This window comes from Lates calcarifer, linkage group LG1 (genome assembly GCF_001640805.2).
Source record: "Lates calcarifer isolate ASB-BC8 linkage group LG1, TLL_Latcal_v3, whole genome shotgun sequence".
Taxonomy (NCBI): Eukaryota; Metazoa; Chordata; class Actinopteri; family Centropomidae; genus Lates; species Lates calcarifer.
In genome coordinates, this window is record NC_066833.1 from 22,574,404 (window position 1) to 22,597,463 (window position 23,060).

General features: G+C 39.2%; 2 protein-coding genes across 2 annotated transcripts; both read left to right on the top strand.

The window, feature by feature from the left end:
* Positions 1-9,571: 9,571 nt before the first annotated feature.
* On the top strand, positions 9,572-11,764 carry cfap97d2 (CFAP97 domain containing 2). The gene is made up of 6 exons (XM_018702673.2): positions 9,572-9,748; positions 9,855-9,957; positions 10,171-10,251; positions 10,530-10,648; positions 10,773-10,959; positions 11,097-11,764. Exons 1-6 carry the CDS (start codon positions 9,621-9,623, stop codon positions 11,493-11,495), a joined length of 1,017 nt encoding a protein of 338 aa, XP_018558189.2. The 5' UTR covers positions 9,572-9,620; the 3' UTR covers positions 11,496-11,764.
* A 145-nt stretch (positions 11,765-11,909) lies between these two features.
* Positions 11,910-21,914, top strand: cdc16 (cell division cycle 16 homolog (S. cerevisiae)). Its single transcript, XM_018702669.2, has 18 exons — positions 11,910-12,111; positions 12,301-12,355; positions 12,619-12,716; positions 12,865-12,903; positions 13,048-13,188; positions 14,017-14,176; positions 14,307-14,401; positions 14,998-15,131; positions 15,728-15,807; positions 15,929-15,978; positions 16,060-16,133; positions 16,686-16,811; positions 17,635-17,787; positions 18,588-18,651; positions 18,756-18,817; positions 20,110-20,245; positions 20,620-20,710; positions 21,152-21,914. Exons 1-18 carry the CDS (start codon positions 12,064-12,066, stop codon positions 21,400-21,402), a joined length of 1,857 nt encoding a protein of 618 aa, XP_018558185.1. The 5' UTR covers positions 11,910-12,063; the 3' UTR covers positions 21,403-21,914.
* The last annotated feature ends 1,146 nt before the right edge of the window (positions 21,915-23,060 follow it).

The window sequence follows — 23,060 nt, forward strand, 5'->3', positions numbered from 1 at the left end:
GAGTGAGCAGAACAGAGAAACAGCCGAGTTTGTGTAAATAATATTAACCACAGCACAGGAAGTTTGATGAGAGACTGGAGGAGTTCATTAGTGGGGTTGTGTTGTGTGTTCATCTCTGAACTACAGCATTAATCCACTTTAATGACCTAGTTTTGTGGCGCCCAGGTCTTGTCAGTTGTCTGTGATAACTGGTTCCTTGGGGATGTGGGCCACTTTGAAACAAAATGTTTCCTGATTGACTTTCTTTACATGGCGTTATAATTTTGCTGTGTCACTCTTTAAAGGCTAACTGTGAGGAATTTCTTATTGATCTTATGAGACAGAGCCATCAAATATTCAAATTCCGATGAGAAATATACCGTATACCGTACATACACATTCATTAGGTGCCCCCCCCCCCCCCACACACACACACACACACATATATCCAGCACAATATTACAGATAAAGGATGAATGCAGTTATTTACGCAATTTACACATGTGGGGGTCAAATGGACTCATTGTGGAATCAGCACAAGTCAGAGCAGTGCATTGCAGGCTCTACAGTTTTCTCCCTCTGCAGAGGCTTCTCATGTCATCCTCCCTATCGATCCGTCTACTGTAATGTAAAGTATCATCGCACCCTGGAGGATATCGTCTGACAATTTTGTCAGGGATCATTAGAATACTTCTTTTTGATTGCCCAGGCTGCGGCCGGCAGGAAGTGGCTCCCTTGTGAGTTTTTAACAGCCTGTTTTCTCCTGATGGGGAAAAATAACTTGATTTAAGATGCACAGAGATAAATGGACTGGCTCCAGTTTTATTCACGGTCTCTGTGGTTTTACTGTATACATTTAAAACAGCTCACACATGGGGGAGCGTGAGGATTGCATGGATGAGTGTTATCATCTGGAGGTTGGTATATATGATGATAACACAGGCTACTTTGACAATTTTTAAAATTGGAACTGATCCTTTAAATTAGTCACTGCAATCTAAAATGAATGAGGCAACGTGTGCTATCTTTAGGATTAGACTGAAGATATTAAAATCGAGTAGTAAACATGATAAACATTGTTTGTTTGTTCTTCGTAATTTGAGCATTTTATCATTATAACTGCTAGACACACATCAACAGCCATTACCATACCCGCTTGAAAGGAGTCAGTCAGTTTGCCTTTTATTTTTTGGGGTGTGTTCCCTCCAAATTAAATTAATGATTAAAGGTGGAATAAAAGAAAAGCACTGCAGTTTCCACCATAAGCCTATTTTTGTCATGTAAGCCTTGATAATGATGAATACACAGTGATTTTATTAATCACTGGGTGCAAGCTCTAGAGATTGATTACATACTGTAACAGTACTGCAACAGTACTGAGGATTACTACAACTATGAAGCTGTTTCTGGGAGTATGATAATCTATGCATTTGCATCAAATCAGGCAGTGTCCTGCTGTGTAAATAACAGTTTTGTAATATAATGAAACATTTTCATCATTTTAATCTGTTCAAAGTGGCACCATTCTGTCATTCATGTAAAAACAAATTAAGTGTCATAAGTAGCCCGTTGTAGTTTAATTTAGAAACTTGCGCTTTTGCCCAAGTCAGGGCCAATGCTCTCAGGGAATGCTACACTGGGACCACATGTATGTCCATGTTCAGTATCAGTGTTAAAACCATCCGTCCGTCCGTCCCCCCTCCTCACCCAGCATGCCCTCAGCCAAGATGTCTACCAATCAGAGAAGGAGAGTGAGCTGTGTCTGGCACCGCTTAGAGCAAGTGTTCGCTAGAAAATGAACAGCTGCTGTGAACCAAGTCATGTCCGAAGACTTTGCTCGAACACACATACACCCACATTCGCACACACACACACACACACACACACACATACACATACACATGCACTTTCCCATAATACATAAACACAAACTCAGCATGTAAACAAATTGCAAATAACTTCTGCTCATTCTAATGGCAGGGGACAAAACTGAAGAGCCGGAACTATTTTGTAGTTACACTACACTTATACTTGGCACAAACTATTAAACCCTACTGCTAAAACCTCCTTGGATTAGTCTGACACAGTTGTTAGTTTTGTCAGAGTGGGTAGATATACTTCATATGCACATGGCATATGAAATAAAAGAAACTATGGGCATGATTTACTGTCCTTACAATCCCTGCTCACTGGTACTTGGCTAAAATGTAACACCATGTGTGATGTTTAGACATCAGCTCTAAAACCTCTCCAGTGCACCCACATTGTGACTAATAGGGCAAAGACCAATAGAGCAAATTGAGGAATCCCACACACATAATAACCAACTCCTCTTTAAAATCCATTGTGACCAACAATATTCATTATTGCAGAGAGATAAGGTCGATGACACTGGCCCAGCACAAATTTAGACACCCTCCACTGTATAAGTAAGCCAGCCCACATTCAGAGAGTATAGAGTGCAAGCAATACAGTCTAATTCTGTCCACCAGGATATACAGCACAGTATCATTGCTGCATAATGATGGTATAATGATGGCCTGTGTCTTTATTGTATCCCCCTTGGTTGACAAAGTATAAAAATGGTGCAAAAAGTCTTTTAAAATAAATATTTTAAAGAACTTACCCGTTTAGCATTTAAGTCAATTATATAGAACTGAGCCTGACAAAAACTCGCTTCTGTACCCAGAGTAATGAACTGGTTTTCAATTAGGTGGTGTCCTGTCATTGTTGACAGACAGATTGCCCATCATGAGCCCTCTGTTTGCTCCCTGAAACCTTTGCTCCCACCAAACCTCAGGGCCCATTTCATAGAAGTTCAATAAACCCTGTCGAGTTTCGGAAATATAGGGAGCAGTTGGAGATGTAATCAACTTTGCATTGATTTCAAGTGTTTAATGAATCTAATGGTGTTCGTTTCAACATGGGGGACTGGCATTCTGTGAAGTGATTTTTTTCTTTCTATTAAAAACCAAAAAAAAAAACAAAAAAACTATAAGATCATCTGTGGTTTCAGTTCAGTCTTACAGCACTTGTCTATATTTGGAGACATCTGTCACAAAGGCATGTGGTTGAAATATAGATGAAGATAGATGTTCTCAGTTTTGCTTTGGGGCGAGGCAAGAAGTGCCTTCACTGAGTAGTCACTCAAAGTATGAGGAGGAGCCCACAGTCAGCTGGAGCAGTGAATAAGTGAGCTGATACAAGTAAGAAATGCTACAGTGGTCACTCTCATGCCGAGCATCGTTCAGTGCTGGCACTGCTGTTTCTCTGGCCTTTCTCCTCACGCCCTCATCTAAACTCTACCCAGAAGCGATACGTATACACACACACTCATGTCTTAATGATGCACGAGGCCTAAAATAAAGCCCACTCTCAAGTCACATCCTTTTATAATCATCGCTCACTAAGTTTTCTGTCCACTGAGAATTGTCATAATCGACATATTTGTTTCCACTTTTAGCCTCTCTGAGCTCTTTTCTACTGCTTTACAGTTTGGCTTGATCCTGTGGTGATTTTAACAGTTTTATTTCTGAAGTCACTTCCCGTGTCCTCATTTTAAAGTGTTACTTACAGTGAGATGCATTGCTCTACTCCATATGGTTGTAACAATGCAGTTACATAGTCATGCTCATGAAGGCAGCGTCTACTCGAACACAGAGCCATGTGCGGTCATGCGATTGATTGGTTCCTGCTGTGCCAACAAGATAATCAATATTTCAGCTTTTTCACCCCCTCTTTAGCCACTGATCTGTCATGTGGTGAACCAGTCTGTTCTGCTCTATACGCTATCTTTATCCTGCTCCTACTGTACAGATTGTAGAAGTCACTGTAACAGCAAGGATAAAAGATTATCTTGCACTACTTGTACAAGAACAAATTGCAACAAGTAGGTGGACAATAAATGTGATACCATCAGGTTATTTTTAGTGCTAAGCATGAGGTGGATGTCCTCATGCTGTCCTCATTTGACATAATATATATTCACAGATTCTTCAGTACACATGTGACCAAGCAGGCATTTTTAATCTTATTATATTAAAATATATTCATAGATTAATAATGATGGTCTTTTTTAAAAAAAGTTTATCTCTTAAACGTATTTTGTTATACTACAGAGTTTGTGGTCTGAAGACAAAAGCCATGGCCTCACAATTCCTTTATAACACATAATGTCTATTCATCTTAAGAAAAAAGTTATTTATTGGTTAGTTATGTATTGTGGACCAGTTGAATTCACATTAACCTCTCCATGCCAGTCTACAGTAGTTCTTGAAAGCAGCACTGTTTAGCAGCCAGCTGTCTTAGCTCAGATGTCAGAGCTTTTCATGAGCACCTGAATGCAACACACATGAGCAGTAGATTTTTCAGTTTGGTCAACACTACATTAACATACACAAGAGTAAGTTTCAAGTCTTATTAGTTTTCATACTAGAGTTAAAACACATTCAACACATTAATGGAGGCTTATATATATATATATACATGTATACATATATATATATATATAAACCTCAGTTACTTACATAATTGTATGTTATGAAAAATGAGGGCAAGTTGATGAGAACTGAAAGAACATTTAATTTGTAGAGTGAAAACAGACCATGGACAATACATGCATACAGCTCCAACTGGTGTCTGATATTCCTCTCTGTTTGACTGGGTCAAGCACATGACTTCAGGAGAGTGTATATCACCACCATATTTAACAAAAAATTTTAAGGTTTTAATTAATTAATTAATTTAAAGACTGAGACAGAGATGTGTTAAAATAACAATTACAATGGCAAATACATAGTAACTGAGAGGAATTGTTTGCTTCTTCCAGGTTTTAAACCAGGATACAAGGAAGAGGGACCATGCCAGAAACCAAGAAGCTGAGATGTTGAGAAAAGGTGAAGTTGCCAAGGGAAACAGGAGAACATTTATAGTTGTGAACAAAACTAAGGTTACATTTAAGAGGACAAATCTGAGCATAAATCTGCGTTTGTGGTAGCTTGCTGCAGTCGATTAGTCCTGCATGTTACAGTACTTGGCCTCACTGGGGCTAATTTGTTATCCTCATAACTCATTCCACTGTTATGTAACAGCACTGTGGGTCTTTTTTAACTTGTAAAGACTGCATATTCCATTATTTATACCCTTTCATAGCACAGATCTATCTGGGATATAGGCCTGTATGGGTTTGAGTATTAAAATGGGACAAACTTCCTGCATTCAGGAGGAAGTGCAGCATGTATGCGCCAAACTGTCATCAAAAGAGCCACTTTTAGGAGGGATAAAGCCTATTTCCGAGTCAAAGCATCCATTCCTCTGTAGCTCAGCAGCATTAATGGAGCAACATGGCTGAGAGAATAGTGCCTTAGAGTCGTTACCTATTCTACCATCCATTAGCTGAAAATTGTGTTGGCTTTAAAACTACTGCTGTTATATCATGTGAGAAGAGTTTTCAGATTTTGTTAGAGTTAAGAGTTTGTTGCCATTAACCAGGGAAACTGTATGTGAATTAGTTTGGTTTTTGTATAAAGGGAAAAGTGAAGATTAGGGGGTAAACACAACTGGGGCACTGCCACACAATACTCAAATATGAAATGCTGACAGTGTGTTTTCTGCATTTTCTGATAGGATCAAAGACTTTGTACAGCTTACTCTCTCTTACTAGATGGTGGCAGAACAGGGTCAACTCCAAAAGAAGTCAGTAGTGTGCCTAGAGATGTCTCTAATGTCTGTTTCTATTTTAAAAAAAGGTCAAGACAGTGTTTGCACTGCCTCATCAACACCAATCTGATAGATGATCACTGAGGGTGGAGAAGAGAATGTTTAAGGGTGGAGGAGACACCTTCTGTTGGCAAAATCTTCCTGGTCCATCCACAATGCATGACCTGTGACCTTTTAACCCAACTCAATACATTTGAGCAAACTAACCGCATAGACATGCAGAGAAAATGAAGCTTTAATTGCTGAAAAGCCAACAAGACCTTAATAGCAAAACTCCTTGATTGCAGGTGACAGTTCAGTAATCCTAACAAGCAGACTGGGATCCAAGGCGATGCAGCCACCCCTAAGCAGGATCTCCTCATGGGACCTGTTACCATAGTCCCTTTCCATCACACAGGGAAAAAAAAACTTCATCCTAACCTTGGGGAAATGCTCAGACCCCACCTGCTGATCTCACTGTGGTTCTGGCCACAGGCATAGACAAGAAAAATAACTCCTGGTATTTGTCTCAGTGGAAACAATGTTTCTGTTCAAAGGCCATAGTGCAATAAACAGAGCAACAAATGTATAAAAAGCATTCAAAGTTTCCTTAAATTATTGGTTTGGATTGTATCAAAGCAAAGTACTACATAACAGCTACATACTGTAACTGTACATGACATAATCAAATAGGAAGGGTAATGGAATTGGGAAAACCAAGGTCTCAGAGTTGAGTACTAGACTTATAAAGTAGGTATCTTATAGAGTAAATTAGATAGAAATTGCCTCCGGTGTTTGTTATCATTCTTTTACTAGTATGAGAATAATAACAAGATGTATTTGACCATGTTTAAAGCATTTTCACTCCTGCAATAGCAATAGTTTTTGTTTCTCATTCTTTCTCCACGATTGTTAAACAGTATATACATCCTAACTTTCAGATTAAAACCGGCTTCATCTGAAAAACATGACGCACAAACACATACACACACACATGGTTTCTATTATGTTGATGCAAGTATGAGGTTTAACTGTACTTCCCTGAATCCAAAGAGATCGTCACTTATTCCCACAGCAGTGCAATAAAAATCACCGGTGAGATTTTCCTGGAAGCATTGGTAGCATCCCCAGCCGTTCTGAACAGGACATGAAAACAAGCATCATTATCTTAAATGCATCATTATATCCCTTAATTAATGATGATACTTACATGATACTTACTTTCTTTTCTTAAAAACAAAAAACAACAACAGCAACAACAACAACAAAACTCTTGATCTCTGCAAAATAATCAAATGCATGAATAAATAAATCACCACTGACAAAACCAGTTGCTTTTAGGTGTGGCATTGTAATGAGATCATCTGTGAGTATTCATGGTCTGACAAAGTGATTCTTTGATTAAATAACTACACAGGTAGTTCATACTATAAATACAAAGGAACACTCCATTCAAACCCACACAGATTACTGAAAACTACATATCACAGAAAGAATACAAGAACATTTCTGAAGCACTGAATATCCCTCATGCGAGGTCATTTGGCAGAGCTGAAAATGGACCCATAGCAGACCTCTTAAAAAAGGCTTTTGTGAAAGAAAGCCACGAGATCATCAGAGAATTGCGAGTACTTTTATGGTGGTGTTTTCTGTGTGGCATTTACATGTTGTCTCTCTTCCTTCCTGCAGGTTTCCAGTTTCTTTCTACAGACCTAAGGCATGCTGGTTAGGTGAACTACAGACCCCATTTTGCCTGAAGCTGTTAATGGTTGTGTGAATGGTGTCACCCTGTCTCTTGTGTGCTGAGGGATGCATATCTGAGGTTGGTTAGATGGTCCTAAGTTGAACGTTTTTGTTATCGTCTCAGAATTTGTTGGGTGTAAACCGAACACTTCACATCAATACACTGATCTCACCGTGAAGCCTGGTAGTGGCAGCGCTGTGCTCTGGGGTTGCTTCTCTGCAGCAGTCCCCGGAAGGCTTGTGAAGGTTAAAGGTCAAATAAAGCCTGCAGTCTGCAAGAGAAATAACAAGAGTAAGACAGCAACCTCAAACATAAAGCCAAAATTACACAGGAACATCTTCAGAATAGCAGTGTTAATGTCCTGGAGTGGCTGAGTCAGCGTTCAGACCTTAATACATCCCAGAATTCGTGGCAGAAAATTATTGTTCACTCACAATCCCCATCCTGCTTTTCAGATGTATTTCAATTGATCAGTGTCAAACCTAATTAAAGTATATCCAGTGTGATTCACTGTGGACAAGAAGGAAACATTAAATGTCAAATGGCAAGTAGTTTATATGCACTGCACACAGAGTTTAGAGAATAAGCTTAATGTTTCCTTCTTATCCCAGATGATAGCAGCATACAAAATCACTGCATCAATTTCACAGTGAATATTATTTTTGCAGCATTCCCATTTGTAGCCTTGCTTACAAATGAAGGAATTAGATTTTGAAATGTGATAGACAAAGGAAGCACCAACACAAAATGGAAGAGCTCAAGATCCAGAGGCACCCATCTCCCAGAATCTATTTTACCATCCTGGTATCCACCATCTGTCCCATCAACACGTCTCTCCTTATACAACAAAGTAACAAATTGAACTGGAAACGTTTTATTGCCTATAATTCATTCATGAGGGCTGAGACGAGACTGCGCTGGGGAGAACAATTAATTGGCTTGTGACAGGATCTGTGAAGAAATGTCAGACGTGAAGAATTGCCCTCTGCCATGCGCCCTCAACGGCTCCCACAGTCTTACACAATTGTATTATTATGTAATATACTCATAAAAGCCATACATGGGGAATTGTCTGTTTGTATATTTGCATATTTACAGTTGGTTACACAGGTTTTTGCAGATGTTGGTAGGGAATATTAATGCTGAGTTTATGTTTGTTGAGATTAAGTACACTAAATCCTGTTGCACTAAACAACAAGTTTATCTCAGGGCATGACAAAAGGGTGATTTAATCGTCTATTACAGTTTGATCTGTTACAGTTTCATGAGTGATTTGGTTGTTCATTCTGGCGTGGGATTTGAATTATTAACAGTAGTGATCTCATTTGCACCAAAAACCGTCATATGCAGCTCCAGTCAGTAGGGGGGAGTGTTGTAATGTAGAAGTTCATTCATGAGGTCACCTCAATGGGATTCATTCAACAATTCTATGACGTTAACACTCCTTTGTGTTTTATAAACCAGAAGATATACATGGTACTTAATTTATACACTTAAATAAAAGTCAACATGGTACCACAGAATACTTTACAGTGCTTTGTGGTTTGTGTATTGAGTTTAATTGAAAGTTTTAAATAAACCAGATTTTCTATGTTAAGCTTTTCCCTCATAATCAGGCATCAGCTTACAGTGTGGTTTCTTACAGCAGATTTTATGTGGGTGTCTTGTGTACAAACTGTTTGCACTAAGTGTGTTAGCTGAACTTGCTCTGATGTAAGTTTCCAAGTAACTGTTACCAAGGCTGTAATTGTCTGCGTGCAGCACATAGGAAAACATAGTAACCTACTTTCCCTTGACCTCATTGTTTCATTACTGTCAGGTATTTGTGTTGTTTGTTGTGACTCTACATTCGATGTAATTATTTCACAGTCAGCCTCTTCAATAGATCAGCTGAACTTTCATATAATAGTGTCTTTTTTTTTTGTGGATTTTCCTTCCAGGCCTGAATAACAGTTTAAAATAGCACAAACACATTTGAAAACTCAGTTTGTATTCCACTTCATTTTCAGCTTTTAACTGTGAGTAACGGTGTCTTCACAGAGCAGCTCATTTCACAGTCCCTCTCTCCACAGTCTCCTCACTAATTAGCCTATCTCTATGCCTGTGTGCATTTCTCTTTGTGGAACTTGCTAAACAAGCACATCGTTTGAAACCATTCATTCATCTCTGCGCTCTCCAGCTGCTGTCATGGCAACCATGTATGACTGGCAGAAAACAGACGGCTGCCTCTGAGCTCCAGTTAACCAGTACAGTTTTAGAGCATAAACACACTCCCGGGCAGATGAAGAGCTGGGATATCGAGACACCGGGGCAGCCACAGACTGTGAGGTGAGTCAAAGACGAGTGAGGGACATATGTGACATATGTGTTTCTTTCTTAGTGGGGGTGAGGTGCTTGCAGTATTGTAACACTGTTTAATGTCCTTTCTTTACAGGACAACTATGCAGCATCTGGCATATCAACCCCTGCTTCCCGCTGGAAACAAGTATCTTCAGCAGAAATGGGACAAGGCTTCATATGATTTACACAGGAGGAAGGTTGGGAGCAACATGTATTTGAGTTTTAGCTTATCATCCTCATTTGTCCCTGTTAAAATGCCTTGACCTCCAGCTTTTAGTCTATTCAAATTAACCTTTTTCCCCAACCAGTTAATGTTATTCTGAAATTCTATACTATACTATATATTACGACCATTCAGTGCCTCAGAAAAAGCTGTAATTGTTTTGTTTGTTGTTGTTTTTTCTCCCAAGGTAAAGTCAGCTAAACCTACAATAAACATGACCCCACCAAAGACGTATGGTCACCTGGCTTTGAAGCTGAAGAAACAAAAGGTTGCCCTTTGTCTCTCAAGTTCTGAACTGGCAGCAGTTGTTTCAATCCTGAAAACAGTAAAGCCTCAAACTAGAAAAGTAAAATGAGAAATTATTACTAAATCACATTAGAAATTAGCACCACAGTAGATATACAATTGTTTAACCTCAGTTCAACATAGAATTCACCTGAAGTGATAAAATGTGAAAACTTTTCCAGGTGCCTTATTAAAACCCCAGGTCTTTCCCCTGATGTAAATACAGTGTTTCTCTTTTTAATAATATTGTGTCTTGTTAAGCTCGAAGAGGAGTGGACAATGAAAATTCAGAGGGAAAACAATATGCTTATGGAGAAAATATCGCACATCATGAGGACAACTGGAGGAGTTGACAACAGGAATGACTATGAGAGGAAAAGGTTAGTTAAGGTTTGGGCTTTGTATTCACTGTGGCAGAACCATCAGTGTTGTGAAAAACATATTTAAAGAAATAGGATGATACTATTAAAACTACAAATGTCCTGTCTTTACTCTTTATTTTAGCCTTAGCAAGGAGAAGCGACAGCTGGAGTTGCTCCGTATTACCAAGGAGAATCAAATGATCCTGTTGCGCCTGAGCCAGTGCAGGTCTCACTATAATGTGAGGAGCTGGCATGAGGATTGGCTCAACACTCTTAAGGTGATGGATAGCATTGCACGTTACCCAAGAGGAAGATCAACACAGCAAAAGGTTATTTTCATTTACTGACCACAATCCATAAATATACTACAAATGCTTTAACATCAGAGTTACAGTCACCTTCAAGACTGTATCATGATCTTCATTTTATGTCATAATAAAGATTTCATTTTATGTGTCAAAAACAGGGACAAGAGAAACCCAGCAAACAGAACAGTGGCTGTGATAAAGAACAGCAGATAAGCACAGACGCAGCCACACACAGCCCTGCAAACAACGATACAAATGGCAAAGCAGAACCTGAGGAAAATGAAAAGAAGAAAGAAACCAGCGAGAAACGAGATACAGGAGCAGAGATACAGCTTGACACAGAGACACACCCCATCCCTAGACCAGATGTACCTGAGAAAACCATCTCACCAGACACACCTGAAAATCCTGGTTCGTCTGACGCAGATCAAATTACAACAGATAAACACCCTCACTCTGTTGAACAGTCTGTCTCTTCTGATGGATCTGAAATGTCCAGCACTCTTCACACACCTAAAACACACAAACAGGAAACCGCAAGCACAGAGGAGGGATAAAATGCCTTGTACAGTAAAGAGACTTCACCATAAGCAATTTGGATAAAGATAGTGTTAACTCCAGAACTGGACCCACATATTGTATGGCAATCATATGATTTTTAATATTGGTTTAGTTTAAAATCTAACAGTAGTAATTTGTAACAGGCTGTGGATGATGTAATATCAAAGTCCTTCTCCCTTATAATGTCTCTGGTGCTATTCACCAACAGAATGCCAAATAACCTCCTGTAATGTGTTGCCTTAGTAACAACAAATAAAAAAATAAATGAACTAAACAATGTATGTATTTATTTATTTATTTACATATTCATGGATTTATCACACATCTAAACATGTACAGAAAGTGAAAAAGACCAGGTTTAATGTGGAACCTTTCATTCAGAATGAGTTTCCTTACGGCAAAATTTGGCAGAACACTGGTTGCAGAGAGAAGCCGCGGATTTGATTTTACGCAGCTAGCAAGCTAGCACGTATTACTGTTGAGTCCATAGTTTGATACACTGTTTTTTCTCTAAGAATGACATATTTCTGATAATCGGCAGGGTACGCTTTTAAAGAAATCAAAATGAATCTCGACAGACTTCGAAAGCGAGTACGGCAGTACATTGACCAGGTAAGAATTATGATTTCTTTATGAGTTTCTGTGTTGCTAGCTAATGCTAGCTTACGAGCAAACCTGGCGTCAATTGTAGCAAACCTTGATAGTTTTGCCTGCATGGCAATCTTAAAGCTATCACCGAGCCACCCACAACAAAAACTGTTCAAGTGACTCTTACCCTGTCTTTGCTTTGTGTCTCTGCAGCAACAGTATCAAAGTGCTCTGTTTTGGGCCGACAAGATAGCATCCCTTTCCCATGGTGAGTGGCGCTAATGCTGATAGTGACTAGCCGATAGCTACTTGCCAACCTGTCATAAAGTTAAAAAGCTAAAGCTAGGAGGACTCGTGTTTTACAGGGGGTGACATGTTTTGTTCCTGTTTTGTTTGTTGGTGTGACATATCACCACGGCTGAAAAGAAACTGGCAGATAACACAGTCGCTTGCTGCAATGTTATGTAGCTTGTCAGTGATGACTCTCCAACGTCAGGGACTGACGGTCCTACCTCTTTATTTGGCATACAGAGGACCCCCAGGATATCTACTGGCTTGCTCAGTGCCTTTACTTGACCTCACAGTACCACAGAGCCTCCCATGCCCTCCGTTCACGAAAACTTGACAAGGTAATTACAGTTAATCTGATTATTTTTGCAGAATAAGAAAGATTTTAGTTTTGATGCTTCCTGTAATGGTTTGATATGTGCTAAAGTCAAAACTAAACCAATCATGTCAGTCTCCAGTCTGAATCAACTCTTGTCTTCTCTCACACAGTTGTATGGGGCTTGTCAGTACCTTGCTGCTAGGTGCCACGTAAGTAAATGCAAAATACACCCACTTGATCACTTCTTAACTCTCCCCTGCATGCCTGTAAATTGCAGGATATCTTTTAGGCCAGCCTGTCAGATATTGTTCATGCTTTAGTTGTGGTGGTTTCTCTTTTTTTTTTTTTTTTAGTATGCTGCCAAAGAATTCCAGCAGGCCTTGGATATTCTGGATGCGGAGGAGCCAGCTAGTAAGAAGCTGCTGGACAGGAGTGTCAAGGAGGACAGTGGGACACCAGAGTCAACTAAGGATTGGGACATGTCCCCTGCCTCTGTAAGTCGGGCCTACCACTGAAATAATGAAAAATGAAATGTTTGGGCAGTCTTATTTGTCAGTGTTGGATGATCTAAACCTATTACTCAGCTTTGTTCTATAATGTTGCTTTAGTAGGAACACAGTCTGCCAAAACCTGATTTTGTTGAATGCTGTCACTACAAATATGTAGCTCCACAGCACCAATTAATTATCTTTTAGTGTCCTTACTATTCAGCCCTGTGCAGACTGAGTTCCCACAAACTTTCCCACTGCAAAGTTCAGTTTTGGCTCCTTTGAATTATATTGTAGGGAACATACAATATTCACTCCTTTTAAAACAGTGTTTCTTTTTCCATAGTTAAAAAAAATATGCAACAGGTATGATAACCTGTCCTGACTTTTATGCTGTGGAGTTCACATGCTCAGAATTGCCCCCTCATTATTAGCTTAGATAGTATGAGAGATACAGTTGTTGTAAATAATTAAGTTCTGCTCTAGATTTGGGCACGAAGTAATGACCATTGTAATAAGTCATGAAATAAAAAGTAACATTACATTAACATTTAAGGAAAGGCTCATTTTAATACCTGTTTGCTGCAGGAGTTGTATTTGCTTCTTTTCACTCCCCAATCAACAAAATATGCAGTTTCTTCAAGGGGTGCCTAAACTTTAGCATTCAAGTCTATGACATATATTGTTGGCATAAATTATCCTTTGTATCAGGACATGAGAATCCTTTGGAATGTCTTGTTAATGTTGTGGACAGAAACATTAGGAGAAATATCACAAACATTTCTGACCTCTTCCTTCCCCTCTCTGTTCTTTTCCCTCTTTGAAATATTTCAGATCAGCAGCTCCATATGCCTCCTGCGGGGTAAGATCTATGATGCCATGGATAACAGACCCCTGGCCACCTCCAGCTACAAAGAGGCCTTGAAACTTGATGTGTACTGCTTTGAAGCCTTTGACCTTTTAACGTCCCACCACATGTTGACCGCGCAGGAAGGTGAGACCGATGTGTGGCAATGATGTGCACTGGTCTTTTAGTACTCTACAGATGTGTTTCATGTTTTGTCATTTCAGAAACTTGCATATATTGCCAGTCAATGTGAAATGTGTTATTCATTTCTCAACAGAGAAAGACTTCCTTGACTCGCTTCCTCTGAGTCAACAGTGCACTGAGGAAGAGGAGGAGCTGTTACACTTCCTTTTTGAGAATAAGTTAAAGAAGGTAGGGAAGCTCTGCATTAAGTCTTTGCTGGTCAGTCTGGTCATCAAGTGTAAAGACCAAAACTAACAATGAATTGACCATACTAATACGTATTGTCTGTAGTAAAAACCTGATACCCATATGTCCGTGCCATAGACACATTATTGCTTCATTGGTTGTTAAAACAATAAAAAAAATAAACAAAAAATACACAAGAATGAACAACAGTGTTACACTGGATGACATGTGCTTTCATTATAGTGAACATGGGCACTGCTGTTTATTTTGAGACAGTTCCTCCCTAATGCTGTCTTTAATTTAACACGAGAGAGGGAACGTGTGCGAGAGAGAGAAAACCACTGAATGGAGCTCTCCAGTGTTGCCAAGCTTCAGGGTTCATTTGTTTACACTTAATACTAATTGAAATGCAAATGCCTGTTAAGGATATTCTGGCCTCTTTCTCTCCTGCCGTCTTTTCATCTGTCACCTATCTGTGCCTTTTTTATGACCTTGCTTTATCTATTTTCCCCACCTACTCACTTGTAAATCCTGCACCCACCTTTGACACACATGCATAAACACAAACACACACACTGTCTTTCTGCTTCCTTCTGCAGTATAACAAGCCCAGTGATTTGGTGGTGCCAGAGATGGTCAATGGTCTTCAGGACAACTTGGATGTAGTGGTGTCTCTTGCTGAGAGGCATTATTATAACTGTGATTTCAAGATGTGCTACAAACTCACATCAATGTAGGTGTCTGCAGTTTTCCTCTCAGTCTGTCAAGGTTTTTGTTGTTGTTGTTCTGCAAATAATTTACAAATTCATAAAAAGATTGTCTGGAAATGTGCAGCCTACACCCATCATACCAATGTCACATACTGTAGCATCAGTTTATAAGGACCTGTCTGTCTCAGCTGTGTTCACAATTCGTGTCTTTACCTTACTGCAACAAAAGGAAATGGTTTTGTCGCATTGACACATCTGTGGAGTTATTGTAGTGCAACAGTCAAACGGAAAACTGCATTGTGAACACAACATCACTACCTTTAGTTACACAGGTTTTAAACAGCAGTAGTTGAAAAATTAGGAAGTGACATTTCATTAATAGGGATAAGTCACATGTTTTTGTATTTTCCCTAAACTGGATATGATGTGAGGTAGCACACAAAAAAATGATATAAAATGATATATCCAAATCTGCATAAATTTGAGGCTATGGATTTAAAAAAAAAAAAAAAAAAAACTCAAATTAAGCAAATTATTTGGATTACACACTATGAAAGTTTAGTCATAGAATGTAAATGTACAGTACCATTTAATGCAGCTCTGTTTGTTTGTATTCCAGGGTGATGGTAAAAGACCCTTTCCATGCCAACTGTTTACCAGTCCATATAGGAACTCTGGTGGAGCTTGGAAAAGCAAATGGTAAAGTCAATATGCATATATAAAATGGTTCATTTGCTTGGTACCCATCAATATAACAGTTAAATAGTCAGTTCTGCTCGCTTTTAAGTTTTTTTTGTGCTTTTGTTTGTTTCCTCTGCAGAGTTGTTTTACCTCTCGCACAAACTTGTAGACTTGTATCCTAACAACCCAGTAAGTGTTGCAATTATATCACGTTATATCCTGTTGATATAATTTCCAGTATTTGATGACCACATAAAAACTTTTTATCAGGTATCCTGGTTTGCTGTTGGGTGCTACTATCTCATGGTTGGCCATAAAAACGAACACGCTCGGCGATACCTTAGGTATGTATTTGTATGCTGAAAAGGAAACATTACACAGCTAAAAGATCAAACCAAATATAGATCACAAATTATATAAATCATGAAAACAACTAAGCAGAAAAATACATTGAAAATCATTTTTTGGATTGGAGGCAAGTTCAGTCTGACAGTCGGCCAGTGTGAGCTGCTCTGAATTGCTGTTTTTCACATGTTGCGTCACAAGTTGTTTTTATCCTCCTCACTCGAATGCTCTTTCCCCATGTGGGAGTTATGAATGTGTTTGTGTCTATATATTGCTTGTTTGGATTTGTGATAGTGATTAGACAATACTTGGCGAAGATCTTTAATAGACAGAAATGTTGCTCAGTTAAAATCGCAGGAACCCACTTGTACACTGTGTGGATCGCCTGGTCTGGCTTTTGCCTTTTAATTTGAGTTTTGACCCAGTGCTTGTGAAGGTTTTTTTTTTTTTTTTTTTGATGTGTCAGCTTTACACTTTGTTTGTCTTAGGCAACATTTCAGGCATACATTTAGGTTTACTCACAAATATTGACTATTATGTATCTCCTGTAGCAAAGCCACCACCCTGGAGAGGACTTATGGTCCTGCATGGATTGCCTATGGTCATTCATTTGCAGTGGAGAGTGAGCATGACCAAGCCATGGCTGCCTATTTCACTGCTGCCCAGCTGATGAAGGGGTAGGTACATTAATGACATGTTCTTACATTCCCAACTACATATACTTTTATAAGTGTATGTCTAAGGCAAGGTATGTCAGAAATATGGCAGTCTTATCAGTTTAAATCATAAAATGGAGAGTAGAGAAAAGCCTGTCTCTTTAAATAATGTCTTCTGTATAGTTACAGTCGAGCGCTGCAGCCGAGTTTATGCCTAGACGGAGATTGTGCAGGCACTGCCCTTCAGTCAATAAACCTCCACATTACTACAACTAATGGCACACAAATTGTGCTTGGACAGATTAATTTTTTGCTCAATGTTTGACACATTAAACGATGACAGGCAAATATAAAGGCATTTACTCTTTATGATCGAAAAGGACTGTGGGCCAAAAACGTCCCCCCCAGCCAGAGATGTAGCCCATAGCCAAGCCTAATGCTCATCTAATTCATGTTTCAGCTCTCAGTTTACAGCTTAAACAAAATGTTGTTACTAATGTGAATGTGTTTTAGTTTGTCTGGATTGGTAATTTTGCCGTTTTTGATAACACTTGAGACGTCTTGTTCTTTACACTGGTGTTTTCAGAGCAGCAAAATGAAAACACGCAAACCTGCAAAAAACACTGGAATTTGTATTGATCTTCTTGATTTTAGGAATGTTTCTATGAACTAGGGAAACTTTAAAGTAATTGTTGCTTTCAGTTATTAATGGCTGTCAAACACTTGAGTATTTAAACATGTCAGCTCTTAAAAGGTCACCATTACTCTGATTTTTTTTAAGTGCTGTCAAAATATAAGATAAAGATATCTTGGGTCATGATGTCTCCTGCTCTTTCTCACTCAGGTGTCACTTACCCATGCTCTACATTGGCCTGGAGTACGGTCTGACAAACAACTCCAAGCTGGCAGAGCGTTTCTTCAGCCAGGCTCTTAGTATCGCTCCAGAGGACCCATTCGTCATTCACGAGGTGGCAGTGGTTGCATTTCAAAATGGAGAGTGAGTCATGCAGCCACAAGCACACAATAACACTTGGGCCTCTAGTTTGACAAAGGTAGTTTAAGTGTTGTTGGCACACAGCAGTGGTATTTGTAACTGGGTAAGAAATCTGTTTTTAAAATATGACCTGACTGAAATCACTGAATGAACAATAACGGGCTTGACAAATTGTGTAGCAGCTTTGCCTCTGTTTCTGCAGCCTCGTCTGCTGCTGTTCATTTTATCTGTCAGTATAACAGCTGCTTTTACGTGAAACGACCACACTTAATTTAACTTAATACTCACGCACTGACGTAACTACCAGTGATTAAATCGTCTTGTGGGAAAGAGCTGAACTATCCCATAGTCATTTCACTCAGTTTACAAAAAGATATTTTCTCTTTCTTTAACCCCAGATGCAATTAGCCATGCAAATGATTTTATATTAAATTGTGCAGGTTTTTACATGCGGATAGTAATGGTAGCTTTAAGCCATTTTCAGCTACTTTCTGCTGATTAAAACATCTCATGAATACTGTTGACAGCTAGGTTTGTGAAGTTAAATTATGTCCTTTATGTGAATTGTAAAAACAAAATTCCATTTACGTGTATGGCAGAAAAAACCTCAGATACCTCAAAACATCAATGTGTTTGTATTTTTTGAGGTACTGACCCTTTATGGAAGATATGTATATACACAAATATAAGTGCTGGAATTCATAGCACACCTAATGTAAAGATTACACACACTGGGGAATCTGGTGCAATATCTCAATATTTCAGAGGGGCTGTAAGAATGTTTTTCATATCTACTATTTCAGCTGGAAGACCGCAGAGAGGCTGTTTCTTGATGCAATGGAGAAGATCAAAGCCATTGGGAATGAGGTAACTGTTCATTCAGTTGGAAAAGGATCATTTTAAAAACATGACTATGTTTTTGTAAGAATTACTCAAAGAATGCTTTTTGTTGTTTTCCTTTCAAATTTAAGGTCACTGTGGACAAATGGGAGCCTTTGCTAAACAACTTAGGTCATGTGTGTCGCAAACTGAAGTAAGTATCGAGACAGTTTTACTGTATTTTACTGAATTGAAGGGTGTTAAGTTGCCCTAGTAGGACAGTGGCTTGCACTTGAAGGCCTTTTTTGATTTTATAATTGATTTCATGGTCTTCTTTGAGTTAGCGTAGTGCTTGCAAAAGGGAGGCAAAGTTTTTCCTGAGTTAATGATATAAAAAAAAAAGGTTGCCCGGAGTCCACTTTCTTTTGCTTCATTCCCCCTCTTATCTGTCTACTACAAACTATTCTCAGAGATGTGTCTTTTTCATTCTACAAAAGGTAGCGTCCTCATTGAGAATTCAGGCAAAGACCCTTTAATGAATTATGCATAACCGTCACTCAGTAGATATAAGGGGCTTGCAGAATGTGTAGCACACAAGTGGTTGTTCTGAAAGGTTTGGATAGTTTTTATGTAGGAGGGTTTCATCCATACAAAATGAATACTTTGTGAAGCTTGTTGGTGCGTCATTGATACATTGCTGAAAGAACTCATTCTAATGGTTTTCCATCTATATGTTTTTCAAGATAATAATAAGTGAAGTATTTATATAGTTTGGACACAATCCATTGTTTGGAAAGTGTGTGTATCCATCTTTACCACAAAACATTTATTTCATGACCATCTGTGGTGAGTTGTGGAGCAGGTGGAGGCTCTTTCTAGTGTAAACTGAAGCATAATTAATATTTTATTTTCATTATTCATGACACTTCAAGCAACTTGCCTGCACTTAACTCAAAAACTCACTCCTGTTTGGTCATTGTTAGAGTAGTTTTCCATTTACCAGCCTTAAATGAAGCAATGGCAGCAGCAGTTTACAGACCTGATGCAGACATGTCGATGTTGCCATCTATAGGCAATGAGTGTTACAGTACTATGAACTGACACTGAGCAGAAAATTATGCTGTATTCAGCACAACTTTTACATTTTCTTGGTTTAGAATAATAAATTCAAACACACCTGAGCTATCAATGCATGTCATCCATTCACCAGCCACTAAAGGCACCATTTTTAAAATTGCAGATTTCACTGCAGGCCTGAAGCTGCTGGTGCTGCAGCTCTGCAAATGGATATTTTGAGCTGAGCCTGGTTTGGGCACTCAACAGATCACTTGGGGGCAGGGTTTCTCAAGATACATCAGATCTATTCTATTTTGTCATTCCATCGCTAAACACGGCCATGGAATAGCTAGTAATATTGTTTAAATCATTTTAACTACACTTGATGATAAAGATGTATTGTACGTGTATTGAAATCAATGTCATATATCGCTGCATTTGTTCCTATAGAAAGTACGACCAGGCTCTGGAATACCACCGTCAAGCACTGGTGTTAATCCCTCAGCACGCCTCCACCTACGCTGCCATAGGATATGTGCACAGCCTCATGGGTGACTTTGAGAGCGCTATCGACTACTTTCATACGGTACAGTTCCTTTCTTTTTTTTTCTCATTTGACATCATTTGAGCAGTGACCATCTGTTAAGAGTCACTTACAGAAATGAGCTGACAGCCCCCTCTGACAGTATAAGTAAGAATAGGAGTAACCATGAAAATCAGAGCTCATTAGCGAGAGCAGAGTAGAGTATACCCAGAGGTCAATCTGTTACACAAGAAATGGTCAATCAAGAAACAAAGAAAACAAAGATGAGAAAAGTGATGAGACCCATTTCAGTGTGGAGATTGGCCTGGTGATAACTGGTTGATTTTTTTTTTTTTTTCTTCCTTTATGCCAACAAATACCTGTTTTATACAAAGGGCTTGAAGTGTTTTTTCTTTCTTTCTTTCTTTCTGTGGCAGGCGCTTGGACTGAAAAGGGACGACACTTTTTCCGTGACAATGCTTGGCCACTGTATAGAGATGTACATTGGTGACACAGATGCCTATATAGGTATGATACATCTACAGTACACCGCTGTTGCTGTTTTCATGTTTGAAAAATGATTGTGAAAATTTGATGTAGCATTTTAAAGTCAGAATTCAGCTGCACTAGTATTTGAAATACTCCCCATGACTTCTTAATAGTGTGTTACTAGGTAGATCTGGAGTAACTGAGATATTGTCTTTGGGAAGAGATGTTTTATTATTGCCATGAATACGAAATGGAGGAGCACCTATAATCTCACTTGCAGAAATCTTTGTAGACTAATCTGAAAATATCTGCAGGGCTGGGTGCCACAACAGGCAAATTATATTGCTTATTTATTTATTTTTTACTTGGGTCAGATAGAATTTTGCTTTTCATGGTAAAAATAAAATTTCTGATCCGAGTCAGAAGCCTGCGGTCTCTCCACCAAAGACAGTAATGTGTTGTCGTTTGTTTTCCACTAAGGCACCGACATAAATGACAAAGTGCGAGGCAGCTTGAACACTCCAGCACTGATGAAGATGCTGAACACATCAGAGCCTGGCGATCTCGCCACACCAAGGCTGGAAGACACCAGCATCACGTCTTTGGAAACACCACTGTCAAATCAGGACAAGATGATGCTGGAGACGCCTCTTCGGCTCTCTTTAACCCTCGAGTGCGACATGTATGAGAGTGACGTAATGTTAGACACCTTGTCTGACACCAGCACGTGATCTCATCACTGTCAGGAGGTGGAACTGTCATAGCAGCAGGTTGTCATAGGTACATATATCCAAACCCGTGGGTCACATTTAAACCAAAGCTATGGCACCTGTCCTCCACCAAAGGTTTCCTGTGGATTCCCCTCTTGTGCATTAGATACAGTTGTTTCTGTGAGTAACATAGAATATGCCATTGTGAACATTGTGAACAGGAGTAAAAGTGAGGGTGAATTGTATACGGCAACTGCTGTACGTCATATTCATCAGGCAACAATGCACTTTAAAAGGGGAATTAACATGTGCCTTGGTTAAGGGGTTCAGTACTTGGTTTAGCATTGGACCTTGGGTTAAGCCTGAAGAACAGGAACATGTGATCCTTTGACACTTGGTTGAACAGAGCATACAGCCACACTTCTCACATCACAACTAAAAGACTATAGTCACTTATTACTGCCTATGGCAGGACGCTCCGTGTTGCTTAACCTGTGGATTTTCACCTTGAATAAAGAGCCAGCTAAATACAAGCAATTTTGGTGAACACAGTTCTTGGTAATTCCTGTAATAAACCATGCATTTATCTTTAAATATTTTACCATAGCTGTGTTTTGTGTTAATTGGAAGAAAGTGATTTGTTTTAACCCACAGAACAATTGGTTGTGGCAATAAGGCTGGAACATTTGTCATATTATCCTGTCTTTTAATATCCATGTTCACTTGTTGTCATAATTACATAATCCTCATTGGTATACTGAAGATTATGTTTCATGTGTCTAAATGGATGAGTTATGTTTAATGTGCCACATGAAATTTTGCATACTTAGAAAACACCTTCCCGTAAACCACTGATTAGAATAAAGAAGACTCATTTTATAGTGTGGTTTAAAAAAAAAAACAAAAAAACTATAGATACTCATAAATGCTACATTTTATTTGTAACTTTGTTTATTTCCTCATATTTGCTCATATAGTTGTAGTAAGTAGTAGAATCAAACCAAATTTCACTGGCAAAATTAGCCAAGTTAAAATGGTAAAGATACTGTTTTCCAATGTATATGTGTTAAATGTTGTTACCGCCCAAATGTAAACACTAACATTACTTAAATATGTCTAAATGTAAGCTGTAAAGCAGTGATCAATCCAGTGGAGATTCAAAGGTCATGTTCCGGTTAAGGGGAGGAGTGAGGTTTCCCGACCTGAAATGAAAACAGCAGCAGCTACTCTCCATCCCACTCACATGGCAGTTACAGTATTTTTTCCTATGGATAACAGTTGTGGTAACCCCAGCAGAGATGGGCTGTACTCCGTCTAAGTCGGCCGTCATTTACTCCCAGGACAGGGTCTGTCGGGACCTGGACACCTGTTCCACTTTTGTTCCCAGCCTCAAGAGCTCCGTGTCGACACCAGAGAGACCTCGGCTGTGTTTGGAGACCAGCAGCGGCAGGCAAACTTTCCTCAGTGGTGAGCTTAAATACAGAACATTAATTAACATCCAGCAAGGACAGAATACAGAGCAGCGAAGTCAGCCCCTCATCGTCTTGTGTTTCCACTTGAAAAATTAGATTTGCGGATCATTCTGTTAGTATTTCCATTTGCTCCCCAGTTCCCTGCCGAGATGTCCACGGGCGGTCAGTGAGCCAGTCCTCCTACACTGAATCGTGGAGCTCTGCGGG